General features: G+C 31.3%; 2 protein-coding genes across 2 annotated transcripts; one reads left to right on the forward strand and one right to left on the reverse strand.

Moving 5' to 3' along the window:
• Nucleotides 1-131: 131 nt before the first annotated feature.
• On the forward strand, nt 132-13,223 carry LOC132758708 (protein-glutamine gamma-glutamyltransferase K-like). The gene is made up of 15 exons (XM_060750408.1): nt 132-261; nt 936-1,093; nt 1,390-1,602; nt 1,976-2,242; nt 2,538-2,656; nt 3,399-3,509; nt 3,954-4,128; nt 4,478-4,616; nt 5,110-5,213; nt 5,638-5,800; nt 6,284-6,345; nt 7,191-7,475; nt 8,290-8,450; nt 8,814-8,950; nt 10,912-13,223. The coding sequence occupies exons 2-15, from the start codon at nt 937-939 to the stop codon at nt 11,051-11,053; spliced, it is 2,235 nt and encodes a 744-aa protein (XP_060606391.1). The 5' UTR covers nt 132-261; nt 936; the 3' UTR covers nt 11,054-13,223.
• Nucleotides 12,772-25,868, reverse strand: LOC132758705 (annulin-like). The gene is made up of 16 exons (XM_060750400.1): nt 25,714-25,868; nt 22,868-23,021; nt 21,318-21,530; nt 20,615-20,872; nt 19,998-20,116; nt 19,452-19,562; nt 18,989-19,163; nt 18,406-18,538; nt 17,644-17,747; nt 17,092-17,254; nt 16,782-16,897; nt 16,220-16,299; nt 15,581-15,785; nt 15,039-15,199; nt 14,551-14,687; nt 12,772-14,046 (listed from the first exon to the last, which is right to left on the reverse strand). The coding sequence occupies exons 2-16, from the start codon at nt 23,013-23,015 to the stop codon at nt 13,905-13,907; spliced, it is 2,265 nt and encodes a 754-aa protein (XP_060606383.1). The 5' UTR covers nt 23,016-23,021; nt 25,714-25,868; the 3' UTR covers nt 12,772-13,904.
• Between the last annotated feature and the right edge of the window lie 1,254 nt (nt 25,869-27,122).

The raw sequence follows: 27,122 nt of genomic DNA on the forward strand, positions 1-27,122 counted from the left end.
CGCCAGTCAATTTCAATGTCACAGGTTGCAAAAACATTATATCAGGTTTCAAATTGAGGAAGAATACCAATTAAATATAAATATTGGCACGTTGCTAGATTCATTGCAATTCTATGTTAAGTTATTTCCAACTTTAACATTAAAATGCGTGTTTATGTATTCTTTTTCACATAATGATAAAAATAGAAACGTCATTATATCACGGGTAGAGGTAATAATTGGCAAAAAACTAAACCGATAAAAATCGTCTGCTTAATTAAGGTAAATAGTTTTTTCTATTTTTCTATTTTTCATATTATTAAGATTTTATTTTGTTACTATATTATTGTAATGATATAATATTGTTTTTGAATACTTTACAACAAAAATAGCAGTATTGAAATAGTATAATGGTTACTGTTTTGTCATCAAGTTACAAATAGTGGTCTATATTTGATTGAAAGTTCATCTAACTAGGTTTCTAGTTTTTAAGGCATCTAGAGGGGAAAAAAGCACATACAAGTATAAAATGTGTGTCAATATTTGAGAAATCAAACGTTTGAAACTGTAAAAAATCAAAACAATCAGTCTATTTTTAGAGATTTGTATGCTTTTAAGTTTTTCTTTCGTTTTGAAGTACAATATTAAATTTGTAACTTGAGATAGCAAAAGCGTAAATATTGTACGCAAGTACCTGGCATTACGACAATTAAAGCTGTGTTTATTTTTTTACTTTGAGAGAACAGAAATAAAAAAATCGCAACAACAACAACAGAATAACAGCAGTCAAGCAAATAATTATTTAACTAAAGGACAAAAGAGTAAGATAAACAAAAAAAGCAGGAACAACAAACAATCACACAAAAACACAAAATAGATAACAAAAAATTACATTTTTTAAATGTTTTTAGAATATTTGTGTATGGTACCAGTAATTGATTTTGCTTCTGTCAAAGGATGTATGGTGGCAGGTACGGCGGAAGGGGAGGAGCCTATAACCGTCACGAGTCACGCGCTCGTCCGCGTGAAGATTTCATGTCGAGCTATGAGTCTTACATGAGAGGCTCAGACCGCTATGGAAATTACAACTCTACGTCCTCATATTATGGAAGAGGTATCCTCTGTTATTTTATCGCTGGTTTAATCATCAAAAATACGATCTATATCTATTACGCATTAATTGTATTCTATTGTTTTTTAACCTTTTTTTATTTGGAAAAAAGAAGAAAAGAATGTTTTGCATAATAGTTATAAAACGTTATAAAACAATAACATTCGTGTTAAGTTTCGCAAGCAGTAAGATATATCTAAACTTGCACATATACAGAACCTTATTTATTTTGCCTTCCAAAAATTTAAGTTTATACTCGTATTTTATATAATTGTATATGGATAAGTGTTATTTTACAGGGTCTGGGAGTCTGGAAATGTCCGGTGTTGACCTATATATACAGTATAACACACGGGCTCACCATACAAACGAGTTTGATATCACCGATGGCACGGTATATGACAGTCGAGAAGTTCTCGTTGTACGACGTGGTCAACCGTTCTACATGAAAATCATGTTAAATCAACCATACACTCCTGCAAAAGACAATCTACGACTAGTTTTTCTATTTGGTAAATAACAAACAACAGTATATGATATAGCTAACATAATTCAATTCATTCTGGACAAAAAAATGTCTTATTAGTTGATTATGATAAATTTGCTATTACAAAAATATTTCTAAAATCAATTTAGATGTTCACCGCCTTCTCAATTTTTGAGAGGTCCGGTGAATAACGCGCTACCTTTTGCATTGAGAATTCGACAGCGTATAATTCTAATATAAATGTTTAAATGAGTTTAGAATTGAGCCTTATTCTCAACATATTTTTGCTGTTTCTTAATATTTAAGCGAATGAAGTGTATGAGTTTGAAAAGTATACTTGCTAAATGTTTATTAAGAGATTAAATAAATTATGAAGATTATATTGTGTTCTATTGTAGGTAAGAACCCAAACCCTGCGCGCGGAACACAAGTTGAACTCTTCCTATCTACGGATTCAGGACATAATGCTGGGGGATGGGGTATTAATATTGAGGCCTCAGATGGCGCATCTGTGTCTCTTTCTGTGTCTGCCCCGCCCACATGTTTAGTTGGAAAGTGGTATCTGAAAGTAGACTTGTTAAAGGAAGGCGGCAATACCAGACATAACATGAAAAGATACGATCACAAAGATCCGATATACATTCTATTCAATCCATGGTGTAAATGTATGTATAGTTCTAATCTTTAAAAATGTAATTGACATTTCGACAAATACTTGCCGTGTGTTACTAGTACATGATTGAATTATATCATCATTTTGTACAATATGTTTTTCATAAGAAAAGCAACTGAAATTTACAGCTATGCACGATTTAAACGAGTGATACAAATGATTTTCTATTTACTTTTCGGATCTCAAAACTGTTATAAAAGTCTTAGCTTGGTGATGAATTTTTTGTAAATAACGATATATATGTATGTTTATTATTATACCTTTAAATTATATACTATATGTTTTAGATGATCAGGTGTTCATGAGCAACGATGAATTGCTTGGAGAATATGTAATGAATGAGACGGGCAAGATATACAATGGTAGTTCCCAAAATATCTCTTTCATGCCGTGGAACTTCGGGCAGGTATAAATGATTTGTTACCTAATCAATTGCTTGTTCAATTTTTATAGTTGCAAACCTACTAAAAACGTTTTTAATTGAAGTGTATTATTAAAAATTTCAATGCCAAAATCTCGGGAAAATTTACGAGAGATGGTGGTAGGTATGCTAGAGGTTTGACTTACAACTGCAAAGGTGGCAGCTCGTGTTGGGGCATCCGTGCAATCAGTCAGTGTCCTTTAGCGACGGTTTGCGCAGACCTACAGTATAAAGGGCTAACCATGGAGCGGCAGACCGCACGTCACGATTTAAGCCAAAGACCTTTTTATCTTGAACCGGCACCAACGTGATTGCGTTCGAAAAAAAAAATCAGCTATAGCTATCACTACACCACGGTACGACCGAATCGGCATTGCATGCGGCGGTCAAACTGTCTTTTTAAAGCTCATCATACATTACTTAATGAAAACAATCAAATTTAATTTCTGTCCAATATGCAGATCTGATATGATTCACACAAACACATACAATTTTAGTCAAATGTACTGACTATTTTCAAACCTAGCGAAAGATTCTTTTTTTTTTGCTTTTTTTAAAAGCATAAACTGATTTTTGGTATATTACTAAGCTACTATATCTGTTATTGACGTTTTAAAGTGTGCAAGCTGTGCGATAACATGTGTTGAGAAAATTTCATTTAATTTTGAATAGTATGTTTTCGTTTATGGGATTGCTATTTCACTCGACTTCCCTTACTTTTTTGCAGTTTTCAGGCAAAGTTCTCGATTGTGTTATGTACCTTCTTGACGAGTTGTCGAACCTTCCTGAACATCAGCGGGGAGACGCAGTCAAAGTTTCCCGAATGATCTCCAGCTTGGTAAGTTTCTGCCTATGTGTGTGACTGTCTTGTCTGTTTAGAGCATTACCCACGTCTTCTTCCTGTTCATGTCACTGTTTTGCTTTTTTGACGTAACCTGGTCCTGATACACTTGTTTAGTTGCAGATGACGGACTAATTTGATGACCGTTTTTCGCTGGGAATTCATTATCTTCCTTCATCTTGTCCTTGGATGCTACAGTATAAACGTCTTTTAATGGCTAATTACATACCTTACAAAATGCTCTTATTTCTTAAAATTAATTAAACACACATATTTGCCCTTTTGTTCATACTGTACTCTTTTCAGAAGTATAATGTGTCTTTTGTTAAGTCATATTTCATAAACTTTCATTAATGTAAATGAACTTTTAAAAAATGTTAAGATTGAACTATATATTAGTATTTTAAAAATGGAAATTTATATTTTAAATATATATATCAGGTGAACAGTAGTGACAACAATGGAGTGGTGGTTGGTAATTGGAGTGGTCGATATCAAGGGGGCGCTTCTCCGATGTCCTGGACCGGAAGTGTAGATATTTTGGAACAATATTACAAGACAAAACGACCCGTGAAATACGGTCAATGCTTCATATTTGCTGCAGTTGTTGCAACAGGTAAATATGAATTGGAAGAATATATATGTTAATCAAATATACATCGTAAATCATATGACTATTTTATATCATGTAATATTGTTATTGAGTGCTTGTAAGATGTTGAACTTTGTGTAAAACTTCATCATTTAACCTGTTGGAACCGGGCGAGTAGTCATCTGGGCAGTCGGACCTGGCAAGGTACTTTTTGTAAAATATTATTAAAAATTTCATCCCTCACGCCCCCTAGCACCGGCTTGAGTGGTACGCAATTCTCAACACTTAATAGTGCTGGCATCAATGATCCCGAAGGACCAGAAAAATATAACAACACTGAAGTGTAGTAACCTACCATGTAATCATGTTTCAGTATGTAGAGCTCTAGGTATACCTGTAAGATGTGTAACCAACTATAATTCTGCTCACGATACCGACGCAAGTGTGACAATAGATAAATATTTCAACAGAAATTTTGAAGAAATCGAAGAGCTGAATAAAGATTCCATTTGGTAAGTTAGCACATATAATTACAAATACTGACTTTTATTGATACTTAAGCTATGGCTTATACGGAAGGGAAAGTAAAATGCTTTGACAATGCAGACAATGGTTTGAATATACTGGAAGCAGATTTAGTTACATAAAAGTTACGTGTTGGTTAATAAAATAAATGTAGGTAATGCAAAAAAGTATTATTAACCTAAACATTCTGAAAGGTGAAACAATTATGATTTAATATACCAGTCATCGGTGCCACTAACTGTTAGCCAAAAATTTACTTATATTAGGTTTCTGTTTCTGAAATACTTATCCCAATCAGCCAATATTTAATATTTTGAATATTACAAAGCTGTTGCATTATTATTCGGTATATTGATGTGTAGGGAGGCCATTATTGTTCTGGTCATCGTGTTCTGGACGAGTCACGTTTTTCTGTGAAGACTTACATGGAAGATTGAAATATTAATTAAAAAGAAGTTTACCATATATTATGATATGTAGGAATTTCCATGTGTGGAATGATGTGTGGATGACTCGACCAGATCTTCCGGCAGGCTATAATGGTTGGCAAGCCATAGATGCCACACCCCAAGAAAAGAGTAAAGGTATGGAATAAACATGTATAAATGAGAAACTTACTTTGTTTTCAGATTATCTATCTTTAATATTGTATATACAATGTCACCAATAGTCCAAATATATGCACAGCTTCCAAAGTTGTTGCAATAATAATACAATGAAGTAAACACGTCACGTTTTGGTGAAATAGGTATCAATAAATTACTGTGCCTATACCAGTGTTGTTTTATATTTTCTATAAATTTATATTTTCACTTTCGTTCAACATGATCTGTTAAATATACAGTCCCTTTAGCCAGGCGCATTTGAGTTGAGATGTCTGTTAGAGCATAAGAATTATTTTTATTAAATAATTGTTACCCTATAATAAGTTAACTCGATACTTTAACTATGTTGTCTTTGCATGGTTTTTGCCCGTGTAAACCATTTAAAAATAAACATTTTATTCAGGCATCTACTGCATGGGACCAGCGTCTTTGACGGCTGTTAAAAATGGACACATACGTCTTCCGCATGACGCACCTTTTGTGTTTGCCGAGGTGAACGCTGATAGAATAATGTGGATGGGTGTGTCTCCGCACAATCGACGAATGATAAAGAAGGAGACAAATTTGTATGTAACAAATGATATAAAGAATTTTTAAAACCGTACCTACTGTTTCATTTCATATAAAAACTGATTCAAAAAGAGAAATGATGAGAAATTAAGATGATATGAAAACAGTTAATGACGATAATAATTATAATGTTAACCATTTTGGTAGAAAAGTGCGACCACGTGTGTGTACTATTTCTTTTTCATGCTTGGTGTTGAAAACACGTCATCTTTATGATACTAATAAAATGCTAAAAGTGACTGAGCTGTATACCAGATATGACTTTAGTAAATGATCTGTGTCTAACTTGACATGGCATGTATAAAATTTAATATGTTACCAGTAAGTGTAGGTGGAATTTACATTTATAAGCTATCATTAAGTTTGCCGATAGAACATACTATAATCAATATTCACATGCTTTTTTAAAGGCACCGGAAACTTGTCGACATTTTGTTTGTTATTTTATTCATAATGTCAATGTTTTTCATGATTCTCAGGGTCGGCCAGTTTATGAGTACAAAGAAACCACTGTCACTAACTGAGACAACCGATTGGAGGCGTTGGTCTAGGAAAAGGGAAAGAGAAAAACGTTTTCAACCAGTTTTAAGTTCAAAGGAGGTCAGAAAAAAAAAAAGTTGAAATTTAAATTTATAATGCCTTGATAAAACATATTAATAAAGGTCTCAAATTTTAAAATACCCAAATTCCTAAAAAATGGCCCAATTTTTTTATCTATTTATACTAAATTTTTTTTATCTGTTAAAGTTTTAAAAAGGTTTTTTCATAAAGTTTTGGGCATTTTTATCTCTTTAATAGATGATATAAAATATTCTTTAAATAGGTTCACCAAAAAAGAAAAGAAGGGCCGGCCCTAAAACGGGGCAAACCCTTCATACAAACGAAAACGACGGGTTTTCGGGAATTTCCCGCAAAAAGGTAGGGGTTTATGATTTTATCTTTCTTAAGTGATGCCCATTTAAACATGGCAGTATTGGTTGGTAAAAAAAAAGATCAATGTATTATTTTTATTTTTTGTTATTAAGATGTTGAAGGATTAAGTATTATTAGCAATAATATCGAAAAGTTGAATGATAAGTTTACATTTTAATGATATGACAATACATAAGGGAATAATCGGCCTAAAATATCTGAAGTAAGTAGGGCAAAATGTGCCCTAAAGATAGCAATGTCAACAAAGTAGTATTTTGACTTCTGTGCAAAATACCATTTCATTTTAATTATACCAAAGAGCAAAAGAAGCAAATTTCATGTACGATATATGGCCAATGATTAACGTTTAAGAAACTGTAACGAGATACCAAAAAGAGAGAAATAAAAATGATAATATTTTTGGGCTAATTGGTGCCTTTAATTTAAAACACATGCTTGGTATATTTGATAAAGTTGTAAGTAATCGTTTGTATTATTTTGATGATCGTTTTTTACAATTAAATTCATCTACATTTAATTTGTTTCTTAAACAGGATGATGTTGCATTTGAACTAAAAGCTGACAATAACACTTTCATTGGCCAGCCATTGAACGCTGTGCTGATAATAAAGAATCTGAGTAAAATGACAAGGACAGTTGGCGGACACGTCAGTATAAAATCAGTATATTACACTGGTGCTACATACAGAGAGGTTGTTAAGGGAGATCTTCCAAAGACATCACTGAGAATGGATGAAGGTAAGTTGGTACATATAAGGTAATTGATTTGTAATCATTCTAGGTAAGGAAATAAAAACTTGGACATCTATTTTATAGTGTTCTCAAATTAAATTACACATTAAATTGGAGAATAATGTCTCTAGGTTATCAAGGTGCTACATCAACACAAAACGTATCCCTGAAAAGGAATAAGGACAAATAAGGTCGATCATAACATGATTCTCGTGAGATCACTTATTTTCTAGATGTTTCAACTCGTAAAACCGACGTCTTATTGGAGCTGTAAATAATTGCCGCTTTCTTCACCTCAGTGTTATTCTGGTCGTTTGGGATCATTGATATTTCTTGAGGATTGAATATTTCTTAAGCCAGTACAATTTTGTGTAGGAGATGCTGCACATCCATTTTCTCCCAAACAGAATTTGCTTTTATCACCTTCGTCTTGTCTTTGCTCTCAAGGGACCTTCCTTTGCCAAGGTTTGGATATAAATGGCATTGACCTTTAACCAGCTTATTGCTATGATCGTTACCACAGTCATACAATCCCGTTACCTAAATTCAACCACTTTCTATGAAAAATGCTCAAACCTATCTTGCTTATTGGAGATAATCATTAAACTGTCAATTTGGTCACATGCCCTGGTCTAGAAAGAAATTGCATAAAGCTGTTAGTTTATAGAATGAAAATGACCAAAGACACACAAAGGCACCAAATAAAGTAAACCCTTATGCTCAAGTGAAGTTATAGATAATGAATTATAGCCTTCTTAGTAATTATTCTTTTAATATTTTCATTAACCATTACAACTTCGTCAATTCTACTTTGTTCTAGATAAAAGATTTCAAATGGAAGTCCCAGTTAGATATTATTTGGAAAAGTTAACCGACCACTGCTTTCTTAAGATAACATTTTCCTGCATGGTTGAGGAAACAGGACAGGCATTTGCTGAAGTTGCTGAGGTTAGACTTCGTAAACCACATATTACTATCAAGGTAATCTATATTTTTATATTCTGTGTTATGACCCGGAGAATTAAATGTCTATCGCACCAAAAAACAGGGATTTTCTTCTAGAATGGGGCTAGTAGTGAAGTTTTACAATGTACTTCTAACAACAACAGTCATGTATCAAACTCATGTATCACTTACAGGAATAAACTGTTTTCTGTTATAGCATTGATGATAAATTATAAGCAATATATTCGTTTTAAGGAATTTTATACATGTACTTACATGAACATTTTAACTTACTTTTTAAGTCTATTTGAAATGCTTCAAAATCGCACAAATATAGATAACTAACGAACATTCATTTTGGAAATGCCATTGATTAAAAAGTCATTTGTATTTCAACAGGCTCCGAATACCGGATATATTGGCCAGACATTCAAGGTTGAAGCATCCTTCATGAACCCTCTACCTACACCTCTAACAAACAGTATTCTACGCGTTGAAGGTCCAGGATTTCAGAAACCAGTTACTTACAGAATACAGTAAACATTTTATTTCTCGTATTTTCAGGCGTTTAACCTATTAAAAAACTTAAAAACAAACAAACATGTACAAATATTATTATTCCTACGATGATTCATTTTCAATGGACTTTATGTTCCGTTTTAAATTTGTTCCCTCCAAAAACGAGGCCTAATTTTGAAGATAATTTTTTAAACTGTCAGTCTGCTAGTTCTGAAAAAGATTCTACACTGCGATGGTTAGTGAGTTATATCTTCTGTATATAAAGTATCTTTTGAATACAGAAAATATGTGTAGTTTGTACTAAGTCACTCGAACTACATTGATGGAGGGTATTTGATTAGTCGCCGGTAGAAACCGGCGACTATATTTGTAATAGTTTAATATTATACCTATGGTAGGAGAAGCCCTTAAAATCTGAAAATAAAAGCATAACAATCATTGAACAATTAAAGACAACAATTATTTTTCAGTAATCACAAAAAATCAAACATATGATAACTTTGCTCATTGGAATGAAATATGCACATATTGACGTCTAAAAAAGCAACATTACAATTTTCATAAAATGAATCAATAACGTATCCCCAAGGATCAGTCATTGAATATTAGAGATACTTTTACTTTTTTCTGTGTGTCAAGCATTGCTATTTTATAATATATAAATCATGAATGATATTTGAAATGACACTTTAGAATTATTTGGTTGTTTATTTTTTATGAGACCTTTAATATTACATTATTTTATCTAATTATAAACAAATGCTCCCTGGTCTTTCGTAAGAATCACGTGACTACATGTTTATATATGTTGTATATCGTTATAAAATCTATTAATAGTTACAGATTGCTGATAAGACAGGTAACTTGTTAATGGTGGTAACTGATAAGATGTAAATCATTGTAATTTTGTACAGATAATTACATAAGTTATTTTTCATTAATCAGGTTCATACTTTATATCATTAGAGAAACCTGTTTACATTAAAAATACATTTTCAAAACCATTTCCTTTCTTCTTGGTAAAAGGTTTAACTTGGCCCTTAATTTCTGTCAAACATTCGACAAGAAAGTTCAATTGTTTAGTTTAGGTTGAACATCCCAAAATAATGTTATGCTTAATACATTTTTGAAATATATCATGGTAATCGTTGATTTATCGTCGGTTTCCGTCACGCAGGTTTCCAAAACGGTACGACGTCAGGGGTCCGGAATCGTATTAGATACATAGAAAAAAATAATAAACTATCTTTGTGTTGATAGTTTATCGCACTGAAAGGCAATTAAACGTTAATTTTATAATTCGTATGTAACGATTGGAATACGTGTATTGATTTCAGCTAAATTATATATTTTTTCTATAGCACATAATAATGATGTACAACACTTTGACAGTAAGATTGTATTGTTTCATGTAATAATTAAACATATATATTTTCATAGTCACTTTGCAAATATTCGATGATCGGTAATTTTTGTCGGTAATTATCTGAATCTGAACTAGTAACCTATACGGATTTCAATGTATGGTACAACAGTATATGTATAAAGTATAATTACAAGAAGAATTACCAGCATAGCACTTGCCTTACAAGCCTCAGTGGCAAACATTACTCAACTCATTGTTCCTCTTATTTTTATACTTGAACCATTAAACTTATATTTTCTTATATTTATGATAAAACAATCATTTTTCTATCCGGCGACTTGATGCTTTAGCATCAAAATCTCTACTTGTATTTTAATTTTTCGATAAAATGGCACCCATGTTCAAGTATACGTGTCATTTAATTACTTTTTTTTGTAATCAGTTTATAAGAAATACTCCTGAATTGGATTGATGGAAATTTGACATTAATGATTATGAAACAAGACATTTTACTTTGCATTACTTACTTTTCAAATACCTGTCAGAATTTCAGACATTTGCTTGTACATTTTTTGTTTGAATGCATACTCTATATTCTTATCAAACTTTCAGAGATGTAGATGTTGGCAAGGGTATGAATGTAACTTTGGAGTTTACACCAGTGAAGGTTGGAGAGAAGGAGATTATCATGAACTTCTGCTCTGATGAACTGGCTAATGTTAACGCGGCACAACCAGTATATATTCACCGGTAGACCAGGCGAAATTGCAAAATATATGTACATCGTATAACATGTGTGATGTAAAAACATATTTGGGACATATTTGTATTTGTGAATATTTGTACCATAACGAATTGTTACGTGTTTCGATTATATACGTGCAAAATTATTGCCACTTGACTTTAATACTATTTTAGCTTATATCATGTCAACATGTAAAATAAATTAAATCAGTCTGCATGCTTAAAATGTATTAATAGTACATGTATTATCTTATTTACATACAAGGAATGCAACATACTCCTTTGAACATGACACGTCTTTTTTTAACATAACACTTATATATCTTGTTAACTATTTTTCTATTTTCTAGTATCACAAAAATAACAAGATAAGTTGTTTTTTACCATTGTTATCGAAAAAAGCATTTCCTGACTTGATCATATTCAGATTTACACATTGTTAAATCTATACATTATGTTAAATGTACAATTTTCAATGGTAAATTACTTAAATAAATCATGACCATTTTCCATTGTATTTTTGTATGCTTATTGTACATCTTGTGTTTTATATCTATGTTTCTATATAGTTGCATCACAACCAGATGCTTTTATCTAGAAATTACTTTTTTTCTGGGTCATTAGCATTTTAATGAAGGAAAGTTGTTGTGACAGAAATTAACAAGGTTATGAACTGTTTGTTTTCGTAGATTTGTGTTATACTGAATTTTTATACAAAACTATTTAATGAAACTTTGTATTTAATGAAACTTTAATGAAACTTTGTTATTTTCCAATATTTTTCTAAAGCTGTTATGTTTTTTCATTTAAAATATTCTATTCAAATGTTATCATCATTGTTTCTTTTTAATAAACACTTATTAGTTTTACTTACAAGAAGAGCGTTTTATATCGTTTATTTGACTATAAATCAAATTAAAATCATTAAAACGTTTGTCTTATCCAAAAAAATAATTGTTTGAGAATGGATCGAGATCGTCATTAGAGATGGACAAAGGTTGTGTGTAAGTTTAGTTCAAAATTTTGTAAAAGCTATTTGGATATGTGGATCGAGTTTCAGATAACAATAAGTGGTATAAATGTAAACACATATGAAAAACGTCTAGCCATTTTCCTCGCACGATTACAATATCTTTTGGAACTAATATCAGCCACCTGTTTTTGATACTATGAGGTTATTATACATTGTTGAGTACAATACTGAATTATATTGGACGGGTACACAACTGTCAAAACTATATTGGACGAGGTGCTAGTCGAGTCTGATATAGGTTTTGTCGCAGTGGATGATTCCAACAGAATCGTTATTGTTTTAGTTATTTCTAACCGCCATTTTTTACATTATGACGGAACTATATTTCTTTATGTACAAAAAAAATTTGATATAGATTTTGGAATCTCAATTAATGAAAACGAGGCTATATGGGTGTGATATGAAATTTGATATGAACCTTTTGGACACTGGAAATGGTAACAACCCTATAAAGGGTGTGAGATGGATTTTGATCTAGACTACGGGAATCAAAACGAGGCTACATTGATAATATTGGATTCAATAATGATTTATATTTGAACATCAGGTGGTACATATGCTGAAAGTCTATTGGTTATTCTTTATATGATATGAAATAAATTATCATGTGCTATTCTATTTCTTCACTTAAAAGGTGACTAGTGTATCACCCGATACCATTGCATCTGCATCTTTAGATAAAAACGAAGTCAATATAAAGAATTTATAGCAGTTTATTTAAACAAGAGAACGTAAACATAACGGTGACGAAAGCATAAAAAACATAACACTCAGTGTGCATAAAACATAAAAAAAAGTCACTTGTGTGAATACAAACACACATACATAGCATATACATCTCATGTATTACACATATACGAAAACATTTACGGGTTACATATGTATATAATACAAACATATCCAAAAGATACATTAGGTCCCCAGACAGTAACTATTTGTAATAAACATTTTACATCTTGAAAACATAGATATAATCAATTAGATCATGTTATCATTTTGATTTGATTTGATTTATTTAAGAAATACCTATACATATTATACCTAACCGATATATCATATATATTCAGACAGCTTTATAAAATTTAAGAGAAAAAAAAGCAAAAACAAAATTAAGCCTAAATAAAAAAAAAAAAAAAAAAAAAAAAAACGCTCAAAAACAGATTCATCTTGACTGCCGAGTTACATGTTACTGACAACACTGAACTATTTACTGATTGTGATGTAAGGTATATGTTTGTTACATGTCTGAAAATAATACTCATCTAAGCATAGCCATTCAACATTTTGGATTTCAGATGACAAATATGCATAAGAAATGACTCTATACTGCAACTTTAGATATTTACATGCACTTATGAATCTCATAGTAAGAAACCCATCCTCTAGGTTACAAATTGCATATGACGGTCTCTAATTTATGTGAAGCAGATAATATTCAGATTTCTTGGAGTATAAAAAGTTGCAATGCTTAAATTTCTAAAGTGTATAAAACTAAATTGATCTTTTTGTATAAAATAAACTCAAGAAGCACACAAAGCAAATACACGCTTCGTAAAAAAACATTGTTCTATTATGCATTGCTCACTAAAACCATCTCACTAAAAGGTTTTAACAAGCAAGCAAGAAAAAATATATATAAATGAGAGCTGTTATTAAAGTCCAAGGATCATATCTTAACTTATTGAAATAAGTTGAAACATTCATTGTTCCACTGTAAAGCAATCCCTCAAGTTTTATAATAAGCAAATACTAAATAAAAAAGACACTCATTCCCCTATAGCAATGAGTGCAGATAAAAGTATATCACTAACACAATAGCAAATGTTATTTATTTGGAAACTGTCACAGAGTATAAGCCGTCCACGCCTTCAATTTGAGTTGAGTTAAACACGACAATGATATCTTTCTTTCCGGCTTTAACTGGAGTTAGCTCAAACATATATTCGAACATTTTCCCCTTCTCTACATTGCTAGAAAATAAAACGAAATTGTTATAAAAGATGCTCCTGAAATAATTAATTTAATCTTACAATTTGATACTTCACCTTGATAACATTGGATAATTGCATGCTAGTTAAAATATATTGCATAAATAACATTTAAAAAACTGAACATCCTAAATGCCCGAACAGTCGTGTTAGAATGTCATTTTTTTCTTTGCAATCAAAGACAAGATAAGTTAAAAAAAAATGTTGAAAAAAAACCTACTAAATTTTAATAATCTACACGAGCAAGGTAAATTTTAAAGGTAGGGTATATATTGCCAGCATGCAACAATTAAGCAGTAAACACTTTTGGAGTTTTATGGAACTGAATTAAAATATCTAATAGCATGACTTTTGAGAAATCAATCTGTTGCTATCATCCGGACTGTTAAATTTGTTATTTAAGCTTACTTTAAAAAATATTTATTGCATTCCAATGCATCGACGAGGAATCTAAATCAAAATGTAAATTGTACAAGAAAAATGTACCTCTGGTTTACAGTTTTGGGTTTCTGATTACCAGGTCCTTCAATTACCAACTTGCAGTTTGTCAAGGTAACAGGTAATGGGTTCTTCACCGAAACTTTCACTTTAAATTTCTCCCCGACCCTCGCATTGCTTGGTGCCTGTAATTGAGATACAAAACTAACAAGCTCAAATTTGCTAGTAAAACATTTAAGAAACACTTTATTAACTTTATATCGAACTGAACAGACATTTGAGTTTATTCAAAATTCCCGTTCTGTCGTATGCTATAATGTACAATAACATTCTTCAAATTAACATCTTAAAACAAAGACTGATCTGGATGTTTTCAAACATTTTGCGTTTGCTATTCTTTAAACATAATTGTTTACAAATCTGTAACTTAAATTACAGAAAAATGGATTTTAAGAATAAGAAATTGCGTTACTTATCCAGCAATTATACTTTCTGTATTGTGTAAGTAGCTTGACAAATTCATGTCAAATATTCACCTCGATTGTAAGGTGGGGTTTCCTCAGCCTCATGTCATCATTGTAGACAAATGTTTGTTTCGTCTCATGAACCATCAACATACAAGATACACCAAACATACAACCGTCCGTTAGTTTCGACAGGTACTCGTTAACTGGTACTTCAGCACTGATTGTCTTGCCTAGAAGAGAAATTTTAATAAAATGGAAGGTAAAAGAAAACATTAGTTTAAATTTGTTTTGACATTTTGTTTACAGGATATTTAATTTATCAACAAATGTATGCATGTTTCTGTCTTCTACAATGGCACTGTCACTAACAATAGTGAGCAACGTTCACATAACTATATCATATCTAGCGTAACACAGCCCTAGTGTATGTACACCAGTACAGAAAAAACAAAAGCACGAAGCTAAAAAAACAAGGCGCAGAATTGACACACAGGTGACCCATTTAATGTTGTATAATAGAATAAATAGTAATTAAAATGTATGGGGAGTACTTGAATCAATCACTGGCGACCAAATATAAGTAAACACAGTTTAGACTGACTATAACTTACTTTCCTTGCCATTCATAGACACGCTGCTGATTTTCTCCTTATGCACATCTTTAAACGTGATGCCTGTTTGATAAACCGTGGAAATCACCAATGTCCCAGTAACAGTCCGTAAGTTACCACTTTTATTTTTCATGTTCAATTCCAGCTTGAATGGATCACCAATAAACGTGTTCTTATGATCAAACTTTACTTCAAACTCAACATCCTGAAAATCACAGCAATCCTTTATAACAGTCATTTTGTATAAAAAAGGGTATGCTATTAAGATCAAGAAGTTCAATAAAATCGACGTGCTTATGCCGTTTTTTAATTTGTCAATGTTAACAATTTATGTTTAGATCAGTAAATTCACATGCATACTTAACATACACAAGTTTGCTATCCAGCTAGCTGACTGAAGGTCGGTGGTTCTACTAAGGTGCCCGCTTGTGCATGAAATAATGTTTGAAGGAACACCTGACGTCATCCTTTACTATTAAAGCTGGAAAGTCGCCATGTGACATTGACAGTGTCAGTGCGTTACTTAAAATTCAACATACACAAACAGACAAAATAAACACTCGTCTTGGCATGTCCGATACTCGACATTCATATGAATAGGAGTAACTTAATAAAATTGACATAATGTGTAAATTGTACCTTTTCTTTCGTTTCATAGACGTCTTGTCTGGTCGAAAACTGACTTGCCTTAAGGACAGCCGCTTTTTCTTCATGTGAACCTTTTTAAAAAATATTATGTATTTTTGTAGCTTAAAGCAAACTAATAAAATAAGCAAAGCTGCAATATAAACAGTCATTTCAAGGTGAATTTTCGTCATTCTATCATAATATGACAATAAAGAGAACAAACAAAACAGCAATATAACTGGTATTAATAAGTCAGTAAATCTTGTTTGTAACATATAAAAACAAAATATAAAGTTGTCTCTGCCACAAAACCATTATTTGCATAAACGCAAAATTATAAATTAAACAATTATAGTAAAATCATATCCGGTAATTTGATGTTTGGGCTTTCAAAACTATCATTTAAAATCCGTTGTAAAGTTTGAAACTAACTTTTATAAGAAATAAACAATCGGTAGATCAAAAGATGTTCTGTATTCAAATTTGTAAATTCATTATTATATACATTTATATTTGTTGGTTGAGGATTTTAACAACATTAGCACTTTTAAGGCTAAAAAGGAAGCACGATTACCTTCAGGGAACTTGTAGTTACTGGTAAGATCCTCTCTATCTAGATCACTACACACATATAAATCTCTTCCCGAGGCTTTCCCAGATGCTCTTTTCGCACTTATATTCATTCCAACTCTATAATTCATGACAAATACACATACCAATTACAACTACATTACAAATTAAAATATTATGCGTTTACACATTTAAACAGACTTTATGATTTGAGTTACATAAGTAACTCAATAAAATTCCGTTATTGCTACATTTTATTTACTCCTTTGCAATTTAAGTTAAAAAAAGAAAAAAGAGATTGAAATACAACATACGCCTTTTTATGAATGGAAGTTTTCTCCATTTTGCCGCCCTCATTGATTTGCCAGAAGACTCGATCTGCATTCACTTCAGCAAATATAAATGGTCCATCATGATTAAAACCTACATCTCCATTCTTGATAGCTTTAACCGATGCAGGCCCACAACAATATACACCTAAAGATAGATACATCTTCAACAATTACAAATAAATAGACACGTGATCATTACTCTGATAGGGTCTCATAGTCAGACTGGCCTTAAATGTTAATTGGACCAGCTTAAATTTCAAATTTAAAAGCATTTCCGAAAACAAATATAATGTAATACAATTTAAGGTATGGTCCATTAATAATGATTGAACAACCTTCTTCATATCAACATTTATTTATATATTTCGTTTCTTATTTAATGATGGGTACTTTAAAGTCTGTATAACAATCGTAAATATGTGACATTCAAGAAAAGGTTTTGTGAAACATTATCATTATTGTTGTTATTGTACTGATATTCAAATTTTATTTATTGTTTGTCATCCTATAATTTGATATAAAATTCATATTTACCGCCACTAGCTTCCTGCGGAGTGGCATCTATTGCCTGCCAACCTCCATAACCTTTTGGTAATTCTGGTCGTGTCATCCAGACTTCATTCCATACATGATAATTCCTAATTGGTTAAACAATTTCTTGATAATATTATTACAAAATGTATATATTATTAGATTTATTTACAATTTCAGTAAAGTTTTGCCAATTTGTTTAATGAACTTAAAGAAAATGCATGGCTGAAACTAGAGTTTTAATATTGGTTTAAACAATATTTGAAAATATTTCATTTATGGTTTAAATGATATTTATAAATATTTCAATTACACAATCACTTACAAAAACTTAACTGTTCGATTAAATTTGGAAGTTATAAAATTTGGTTTTTATCAAATCATTCAAGGTTTTTAAGAATAATGTTTTCAATGAAGATTATGTATTATGTTAAAATTGCAAATGACACAATTTGGCTTAAATAAATTTAAACTTTGATGTATCTTCTCCGCATATTATTACATTAAGTCTAAGTAATAAAATTAAATCATTTTTATATTAATGCTACATACTTTATATCTTTATAAAACTAGATAGCTGAGTCAAAATTACAATTGTTACCTTATCTTTTTTTTTAAATTATGTATAAAATACAGGTAAAAACAAATACGACATAAAATTTATTCGGTACTATGATGGAGAACATGGTGCGAAAAGGAAACGCATGGCCCCATGTCAAACAATCTGCCTGGTAATGTAAAAATTGTAAAACATCTTTAACATACCACACAGAGTCAGACAGATCATCAACTTTCTCATTGTCCTTGTACACTGTGTCAATAGTCATACTGCCATCATGATCGTGGGCAGATGCAAAATTTGTCACACTTCTTGCTGGAATGCCCAAAGCTCTGCATACTAAACAAAACAAAAATGAAAAGAAATATGGGGATCCTTTTTAGAACGATTGGCAAAAAAGTAAAATCATATGCTCGATTGATTCATCCCCAGCAATTTTGTTCAGCTGCATTTTTATACTTAAAGTATTGACATTTATAAGACATCACGCAAGACTATGAAGTTATTTTAACGTATGATAACACGATACTTCCAAAATCCCCACACAAAAACCATGTTTAAACAGCTCATATGATTGGTAGACAGGAAATATAACTTAAGGTAATTGCAACAGTTAAATATTGAACGTGTTTGGTATCACTCGATTATCATGACTCATATTTTATCATCTCTCATTTTTTAAGTTCTTATTCATGTCGGCAAGATATTGTCCTACTATACCCAGTCATCGTAAGACACGATTCGGTTATTCTAGGATTTGCTTTCATAAAATAAGTACGATTTACTCACGTGTTGTTGTAACCCCTGAAAACACCCAACATTGCCCGAATTTGACTGGTTGCTTGGTTTCGAAGTACTTTTCAATAATCTCAACACTGCCGCTCCAGGAAAGTGGTGATACCCCTCCTTCGTAATCACCGCTCCAATTCCCCGCCAGAATCCCATTATTGTCGAAATCATTCACCTGGAAAAAGTACCATGATATATGAGCAATTATTTCCAAAAGGATAAATAAATCGCACCTAATCATTAAACATAGAGCAACAAAGTGAAAAAGCACCCCAAAACAACATTTGTGAATACGTACATGATTATCATTTTTTTTGTTAATCTCGTTAAATATACAATTTTGGTATTAAGATTAATGTAAAATTACGTCTGAACGGATATTTTTTAAATAATTTTAAAATGCATTAATTATTGAATCTTAATTTGTAACGATTAGATTAACATAGAATAAGTCACGACTTACCAAACCGGAGAGTTTTCGAACGATCTGTACAGGGTCTCCACGGGCGTTACCATTTAAGACAGACATCTCATCCAGCAAATACAAGGCGCAGTCCAAACTGTTTCCGGAAAACTAAAATTAGTGTAAAATATAGTTTACTACACAATCGGATTTTTTATGAAACAACACTTCGTCCAACACAACCACAATGTAATATAAAATGAAACAAAACCTTATTGTGTCAAATATAGGAACTATCTAAAGGTGAAGCTGATTTCATGCGATATCTTGGCAGTTAAAATTTTATTGCTTTTGTATCATGTAAAAAAATAAATAAAATTGTGAACAAGACAGACTTCTTAATAAAAAAATGTTGCCACTTTTCATTAAGCGAAATTTACTGCGGACGATACTACGTGAAGTGAATTACTCCAGTCACACACAGATTACATGTAAAACTTTCAACTTAATTTTACATCATATAAAAACTATTTCATTTAAAATAAGTATAATGATAAATATACATGGGATATAATGCTTTTTCATATTATTAATCTTGCCAAATACCTGTCCAAAATTCCACAAACATGGAGAAATGCGATATTTGCTCCCTCTATACAGTTTACCTGTTTCATTCAGAATGTATTCATCCCTATCTACCTTGTTCTCCATAAACACTCCGTCATCTGTATCAGTAAACAAAACAAGCTGATTTTAAAGATATAAAGTAATAACTAAAGAAATATATTCATGAAAATTATAGACAGTTAAATAATATTGTTTTTGCATTCTTTGTATGGTCGATTCTAGGACGAGTTATCACATAGAATGCCTCAGTCATTTAACACATTGAAAAAATGGAAAAAAATAATAAAATGTTCCGGAACAACATATCATACTTTTATTTCAAGTAGGACTCCAACCGTTTAGCAATAATTTTGCAATGATTTAGGAAATATACAAACACATTTCTTTCATACGTATTTTTGAAGAGTATTTTCCTTCAAAATTCAAACAGTAACTTCGTAAACTACAGGCAGTGAATATATACCGTAGCTCTTTACACTTTATGACGGAAGTTTATAGAATATTTTTGTAGGAAAATAATTATATGGATTATATAAATTGTACTAATTATTACTGTCCTGCATCATACTTATGTTTACGAAAAGTACAAGTTTTACCTTTGCACCATGGATTGAAGAGGATATAAATGGGATCTTTGTGAACATATCTGAAGACAACTGATTTATTATCTTTCTTCTTCACGACATCTATTTTCATTGTCCATTTCCCCACAGCACAAGTTGGAGGTGTTGTTACCACTATTGTTAGCCAACCGTTCGAATCCGACTTAATATAAGCACCCCACTCTTTTGGAACATCTTTCGCCGAAAGGATGAATTCAACATAGCTTCCCTTTGGTGTTGATGGACGCTTTCCTATTATTATATCAAGATCATTTTTTCCGGAATTTATTTTAGAGCAGTTATATTTTTAATAAAAGTACAGACGATTTTAAATTTGCTAATGGCCTTTTGGACTCAGTTCAGTTCTAAGCCAATACTCTTGGTTAAAGGTATTTTTATGGACTAACACGCGACTTAAAACAGATTCGTGCCTTGCTCTTTCATTTAATAAAAAATAAACACATTATTTTTAACAGAAATCGCACCATCATTTCAGTCTTGCAATCCAAAGTTTATAAAATCAAGTATACACGTTCATATATCATAATGACCCAACAAGCATGACACATATCATCAGTATTCTGTTATTAACTGCATAAAAATAATAGATATGAATAGTTATAGATTTCATTTCAACTTACTTTACATAGAGTTGCATAGAAACTCATCTAAGCATAGGTTTATCTTTACTACTTACCAAATTCAAACACAAGACGTAAGTCGTCTTTCTTATCATCATAGGACCTGTTAAATTTTATCTTAAATGTAAAGTCCTGGCCTCGTCTCACAACAAGATTTTCCCGCGAATCATAAGCTGTGGCATCTGCTATGTCAAACGTATCAGTGTGGTGAGCAACAGTATTCTCCTTGATGTTATGGTCAACTTTTACGATTTTCAGAACATCAGGATCTGAAACAGCAATAATGGATCATTTATTTTACTGAGCATCTCTCTCACTGCTCATTTTATTTAATATTTTACTTACTTTGTCTTCAATTTCTTTTATCATAAACGCCTTTTTCACCCCCCCCCCTTTTTAGTGTCTCAAATGGTGAAAAAATGCCTTATTTAGGCCCCAACACTTGTTATTGTTTGAGAAATGTTGTTTAAAAAAGTGACCACTTTTTCGGCGCGGCCCCCAACAAAAAGATACATCAGGGTGTTGCCAGAAGGGGGATGTGCCCCCTTCTGTTTGGGGGTTTGAAGGGGACGGAGTCCCGCTCATCGCCAAGAAAATTTTGGACTTGTGAGAGGCTAAAAATGATCCCAGATCGATCATAAGGTAACGTGTAAACAACGCTGAAAAGCATTTGACTCTATCTCAATCCATTGAGAAGTTGCAACACTTTGAAGTCAATTTTGATGGAAAAAATCAACGCAAAATAGTGATTTTTGGCAATTTTGAGTAACAGGTAATTTAAACCTGAGCATGTTGTTGCAAAGGCAATGGTCCAGTCAACATTTGTGCCAAGTTTGATAGTATTGAAGCAGTTTTTATAGTTTTAAAAGCAATTGAAATTAGAACTCTGCTACGCTCATTTTCAATTTTGATAAACACTTTTTTCAACAAAATGTCTTAAAAAGTTAATGGTCTTAAAAAGCTGTAATTTAAGGCACATTATGCTTCAAAAACAAATACGTATTTCTTTTTTAAGAAAGGTAGACACGAGTTTAAAATGTTAAATAATGTTTTTAGAGCATGTAACGTGCTTACCACCTGAACAAAGAAGTACTGTACATAAAATTATTTGTCATAAAACTAGGCGAATTTAAACAAGTCGTATCTAGACTTCCATACAAAATCAATATAACTTTATTAAATACTAAAGAGAATCAGAAGCAAATTAATAACTTTTTGGAAAGTAAAACAGGACACCAAAATTAAAGAGCTTTTGAGAAATAAAAGTAAAAAAATTGAGGCACAATGGACCATTAATGTTAGATGTATTTATCAAGACTAACTTTCTTAACGTAATTCAGAGTAACAGTTACAGTCTGGAAGATAAAAGATTAAACCTTTATCATTTTTAGAGATGATGGAAATTACTGCATTTCAAGACATTAAAAATATAAACATATGTGTCACCTGCATACGTAGTTGTCATATTTAAACAAAATCACTTTTAATATACTTGTAAATTCTGTTTTAAACATTGTTAAATTTCTCTGCCGTTAAAACAATTACTCGCAAACAGGAGTACAGATCGAATAGACATAACAAAGTTTTTAGAATCTGAATTCCTCACCAATTTCTTCCGGTGGTTTCTGATCTTCCTCAACCGCTGTATCGGGCTCATAGAAATAGAATGTAAAAAAGTTCTCCCAAAACAATCTTTCTGCATCATCTGTTATTCTGTTCGTCCTTCCAGTACCAGTTATACCGCCTTGAGACATTTTAGGCTATTAGAAAACAAAATATTTGGTATGTTGAAAGTGTAGTACTTATAGCATAAAAATGAAACACGACTTCCTTACCATTCAAAGCTAAAGGTCTTTTTAACAAAAAGTTTTGTTTTTTATATATAAATTATGATAAGACGCTATGACGTTTAAATGCATTTCATGGGATAAATTTTCGGCATAGATGTAAAACTTTATAATGATATACATTTTTTGTATATGTAATTTTTTAGAAAAATCAGACGATGGATGAGTTAAATGTCTATGTTAGCTCTTCTGTATAAAACTAGCACAGCATCTTCACAAAAACGCTGAAAAGAAAATAAATTGCGCGAATGAAAATTAATTATCTCAATATTACTGAGTTTGCTGGAGCATTTGTATCACGATTTCGATTTTTTCGAACAAAAGAAAATGTACATTTAAGCCAAAACAAACCTTTTTTTTACAACTTTAACAAACAACTCGAATGAAAAAAAAGAAAGATATCGGTCGGTCGAACTGCTTTGTCAGCAAGGAATAATATAAAATATTGTCAATAACACTGTACTTTTTATAAATGCACATAAGATATTTAATTGCCTGTCATCAAATACTCCAATATTTTCAAATAACCTTAGTTAAAAATGCAGGTGAATTGATAGTTTTTATTTAAGGTTATATGAAACCGTACAAATATTTTAACTCCAAAATACGCTCATGCTAACTGAAATCATTCACCGCCCCCCCCCCCCTCTCAAAGCAAATATACTTTTGGTAACTTGAATATTGACACAGAAGTTTTGGTTTCAACTTGAGCGTTTTTGATTTCAGTAAACAAGTGCAACCAACGAGACTAGCCATTTGACTAACATACTGTTTCAAGATACGACACTGAATGTCATTCGAAGATTCTTTAGTGAAAACCTTAAGTTAAGTAGACTCCCTAAAAGACCTACCTTTATTACTCACGTTGGTTGGATACCATAATACAGATTCAAAATTACAGCATTGGGTAAGTTGTATAGTAAAATTAACATACTTTTTGTTTTTGTGATTTTGTATTGTATAAATAAATAGGGTTTTTTTTTGGCAACGATACACACCATAACAGGAAGATAGAATATTAATTATTAAAATGGTAATGGATACTTGGGAAACATGATTGTTTACGTGCTAAAATATTCCAGTGACAATCGACAGAAAACAATCAAATTCTGAAAATCATTCATTTAAATAGAACATTTATAATAATTATAAAGTAAATGATACTTTCTTCTTCTAAAACAAAACAAATAGAAAATCAACCCGGCTGTTGCAGGTAATCAAATATCATTTTCAAACAAGCGGTTATATCTACAAAAGTAAAAGTTTCTTTCAAATTTGAATTTAATACATAAAAAATTAAAATTCAAGCTGGAAAACATTAATTGTAGTTTTACGAACAAATTCTAATTTTAAAGACTGTGCAAAAATGAAATATTATTTACAAAATCATAGATATTTGAAACAGAAAAATCCACTGTAACACTATTCGTTGTATTCTGTCAAAGTGTGAACAAATTTATAAAGTGCATACCAATGTTAAAATACAATGTTACTGTACAATTGTTAACATTTTTTTTAAGTTTAACTTTTGAAGGTTAATATAGCTGACTGAACATTATGTTTAATGAATGTAAGTGGTTTGATATCTACAGGCATTCACCGGAAACAAATCGTAGACACCCAACCTTGTGTAATTATATAACAATATAAAAAGAGATGCTTTACATGCTGTCTAATTGTTTAATTTAACAAACAAACATGTTATTTTCATACTTTGGTGTCTTTTTGATATTTTGCATTTTATATTTGTTTAGTTAAGCACTCATTCTCTCAATAATAATATTCATTAATGAACCTTACCTTTGTTATCATTTATGCTTAATTATAAGCTGAAAACCTAGATTGAACTGTATCAATATGAAAAATATTCCCGCTACTGAACTTTTCAGAGAAGATTATTTTTTATATTTGAAACGAACAAATTATATATTGTACAGTCTGATTCACTGTATGCCAAAACATAAATATCTCGTGTTAAACATTTGTGATTGTGTATGGTGCATTGTTAGAACAAATTTACAACTTGGTGGCATGCATCATATGATATCAGTTGATGTCAAAAATGGATATTACTGGAAATGAGTGGGTTTTTATTTATTGTTTTGTAAAGTCAGTTTTTTCATTAGTCAAAATCGAGGGATTACTTTTACTATTTCGTTCTGTAGATTCAAGAATTACTATAATAATATTTTAAGTTTCTGTTCTATGATATACGAGATGGAATCTTGCTTTATTTTCATAACACAGCTGCTGGGTTATTGACTTGATTATTATATAACATGTGCATGGTAAAGCAAATAATCAGTAACTAATAGATAATAATTTAAAACATCAACTGAATTGAGCTATTAAATTATTTTTTCTACTCTCGCAATAAAACTAACAAATTATCTTCTTTTACACTTAATCTATATATACGTTATATTTTGATAACTTTGAAAACTAAAGCCAGTTGAAAAAAGGTTTCTGCGATGATATTCTAAGACCTTTCATAAAAGCTGAAAACATAATTTCTACGCTTTTAATGATTTGATTTCTATATGTACTACGTTTATATAAAGAGAGTACCATAGAAGTAATGTTAAGTTGATATATATATATATACCTTATATAGTTTATCCGATATCCTAAGTTCCTTTTCTCTCTGTCGTGTCCCGCAGACTAACCGACAGTATTAACTTTGCCCGTTTATAAATCGATTCAATAAACCGTGCAGGTATTTGCATGCCCTTGTGTTTTTTCCTTACGTTTGCAGGTGTATTTATTTATAGTGTTAAATACTTGGAAAAATAGAGTCATGCATGTATTTTTCTTATGGTAGCAGGTGTATTTGTTTACAGTGTTTAATACTTGGAAAAAAGAGCCATGCCAGTAGTATTTTGGCAAATAACGCATTACAAAAATATAGCTTATTTAATAAATTGTATAAACACCACAGAGCTAATGGCAAGGGAAAACGAGCCTTTATTGCACAACACACCTCGCTAGTTTGCCCGGGATCTATACTGTTTGGTTTTAAGTTTTTTTTAACATCATTTGACAATTCGGAATTTTAAACTTCAAATAAGATTTATCATTATAAATAACAGTTTAAGATTTAATCCTTCATCTAATGTACGGGATTAGCACTGATTTTATTTTGGAACGTTCAGCAGCATAAAACCTGGCGTGAATGAACGGATATGCAGACAGGACTAGCTCTATATTGGTGGCAAATATTACCTCTTTCGGGTCAAGCAAGTTAATGGCTAAATTCAGTTACGAACTTCTGTTATAGCATAGTAGCATATCACCGATAAGAACGTGAAATGTGTTATAGAACCTTGTCATAACCAACTTGATGAGTATTTAGTTAGTGCTGTGCTTTGTTAAGATTATGAAACACTCACCATTTTTACAAAGGAACAAAAAAAGTACAACAAACATCATGTAGTAAAATGAAACCACATTACATTGCTTGTTTGGTCAGTACCATACACAAAGCTGACATTTAACAGCAAGCGTTGTCATAATGTTTAGCATGCCCTTTACAAAAGACTGAATATTCTTTGAAATTGTCATGTTTAAATGTGTATGTATCTTTAACACAGAGCAAAACATGTTTGAAGGTTTGTTTTCGGAAAATTAAAAAGGCTTAGAACGATTGCAAAACTTAGAATTACGAATGATAATTTCTAAAAACAATGAAAAGAAAAATAGATCAAAAGAAAAAAATAAACAAATATAAATGTTTATAATATTTACAATGCAATGTCTATACCCCAAATTAATCTCACCTTTGCATATTAAGTTCAATATTTTTGCATTTTATTTTATAGATACAGAAACTTCTTTAAAATGTGTGCCACGTAAACAACTGTGCATTGGTCCGGTCACGGTCGTCTGCAGTGTGAAACGCAAATATTGCCGCTCGATTTGTCATTGTTGAAAATAATTTGCACGCAACCTGATACTGCTAGGTGTGGCGACCGCAGACGATAGGAGATAAAAATGTACAAAAATGGGTGCAAATTG

Source organism: Ruditapes philippinarum, unplaced genomic scaffold, assembly GCF_026571515.1.
Source record: "Ruditapes philippinarum isolate M1 unplaced genomic scaffold, ASM2657151v2 ctg2098_1_1_1_1, whole genome shotgun sequence".
Lineage (NCBI taxonomy): Eukaryota > Metazoa > Mollusca > Bivalvia > Venerida > Veneridae > Ruditapes > Ruditapes philippinarum.

Bases quoted from the DNA above. Each gene is read 5' to 3' on its own strand.
- LOC132758705 (XM_060750400.1), bottom strand. From the start codon at position 23,015: ATGTCTCAAGGCGGTATAACTGGTACTGGAAGGACGAACAGAATAACA. The intron at 17,748-18,405 runs GTATGTTAAAGA...TTAACCAATTAG, and splicing joins GATCTGTCTGACTCTGTGTG to GAATTATCATGTATGGAATG. The intron at 14,047-14,550 runs GTACATTTTTCT...TTTATTTTCTAG, and splicing joins CCCAAAACTGTAAACCAGAG to CAATGTAGAGAAGGGGAAAA.
- LOC132758708 (XM_060750408.1), top strand. From the start codon at position 937: ATGTATGGTGGCAGGTACGGCGGAAGGGGAGGAGCCTATAACCGTCAC. The intron at 4,617-5,109 runs GTAAGTTAGCAC...TATGATATGTAG, and splicing joins CTGAATAAAGATTCCATTTG to GAATTTCCATGTGTGGAATG. The intron at 5,214-5,637 runs GTATGGAATAAA...CATTTTATTCAG, and splicing joins ACCCCAAGAAAAGAGTAAAG to GCATCTACTGCATGGGACCA.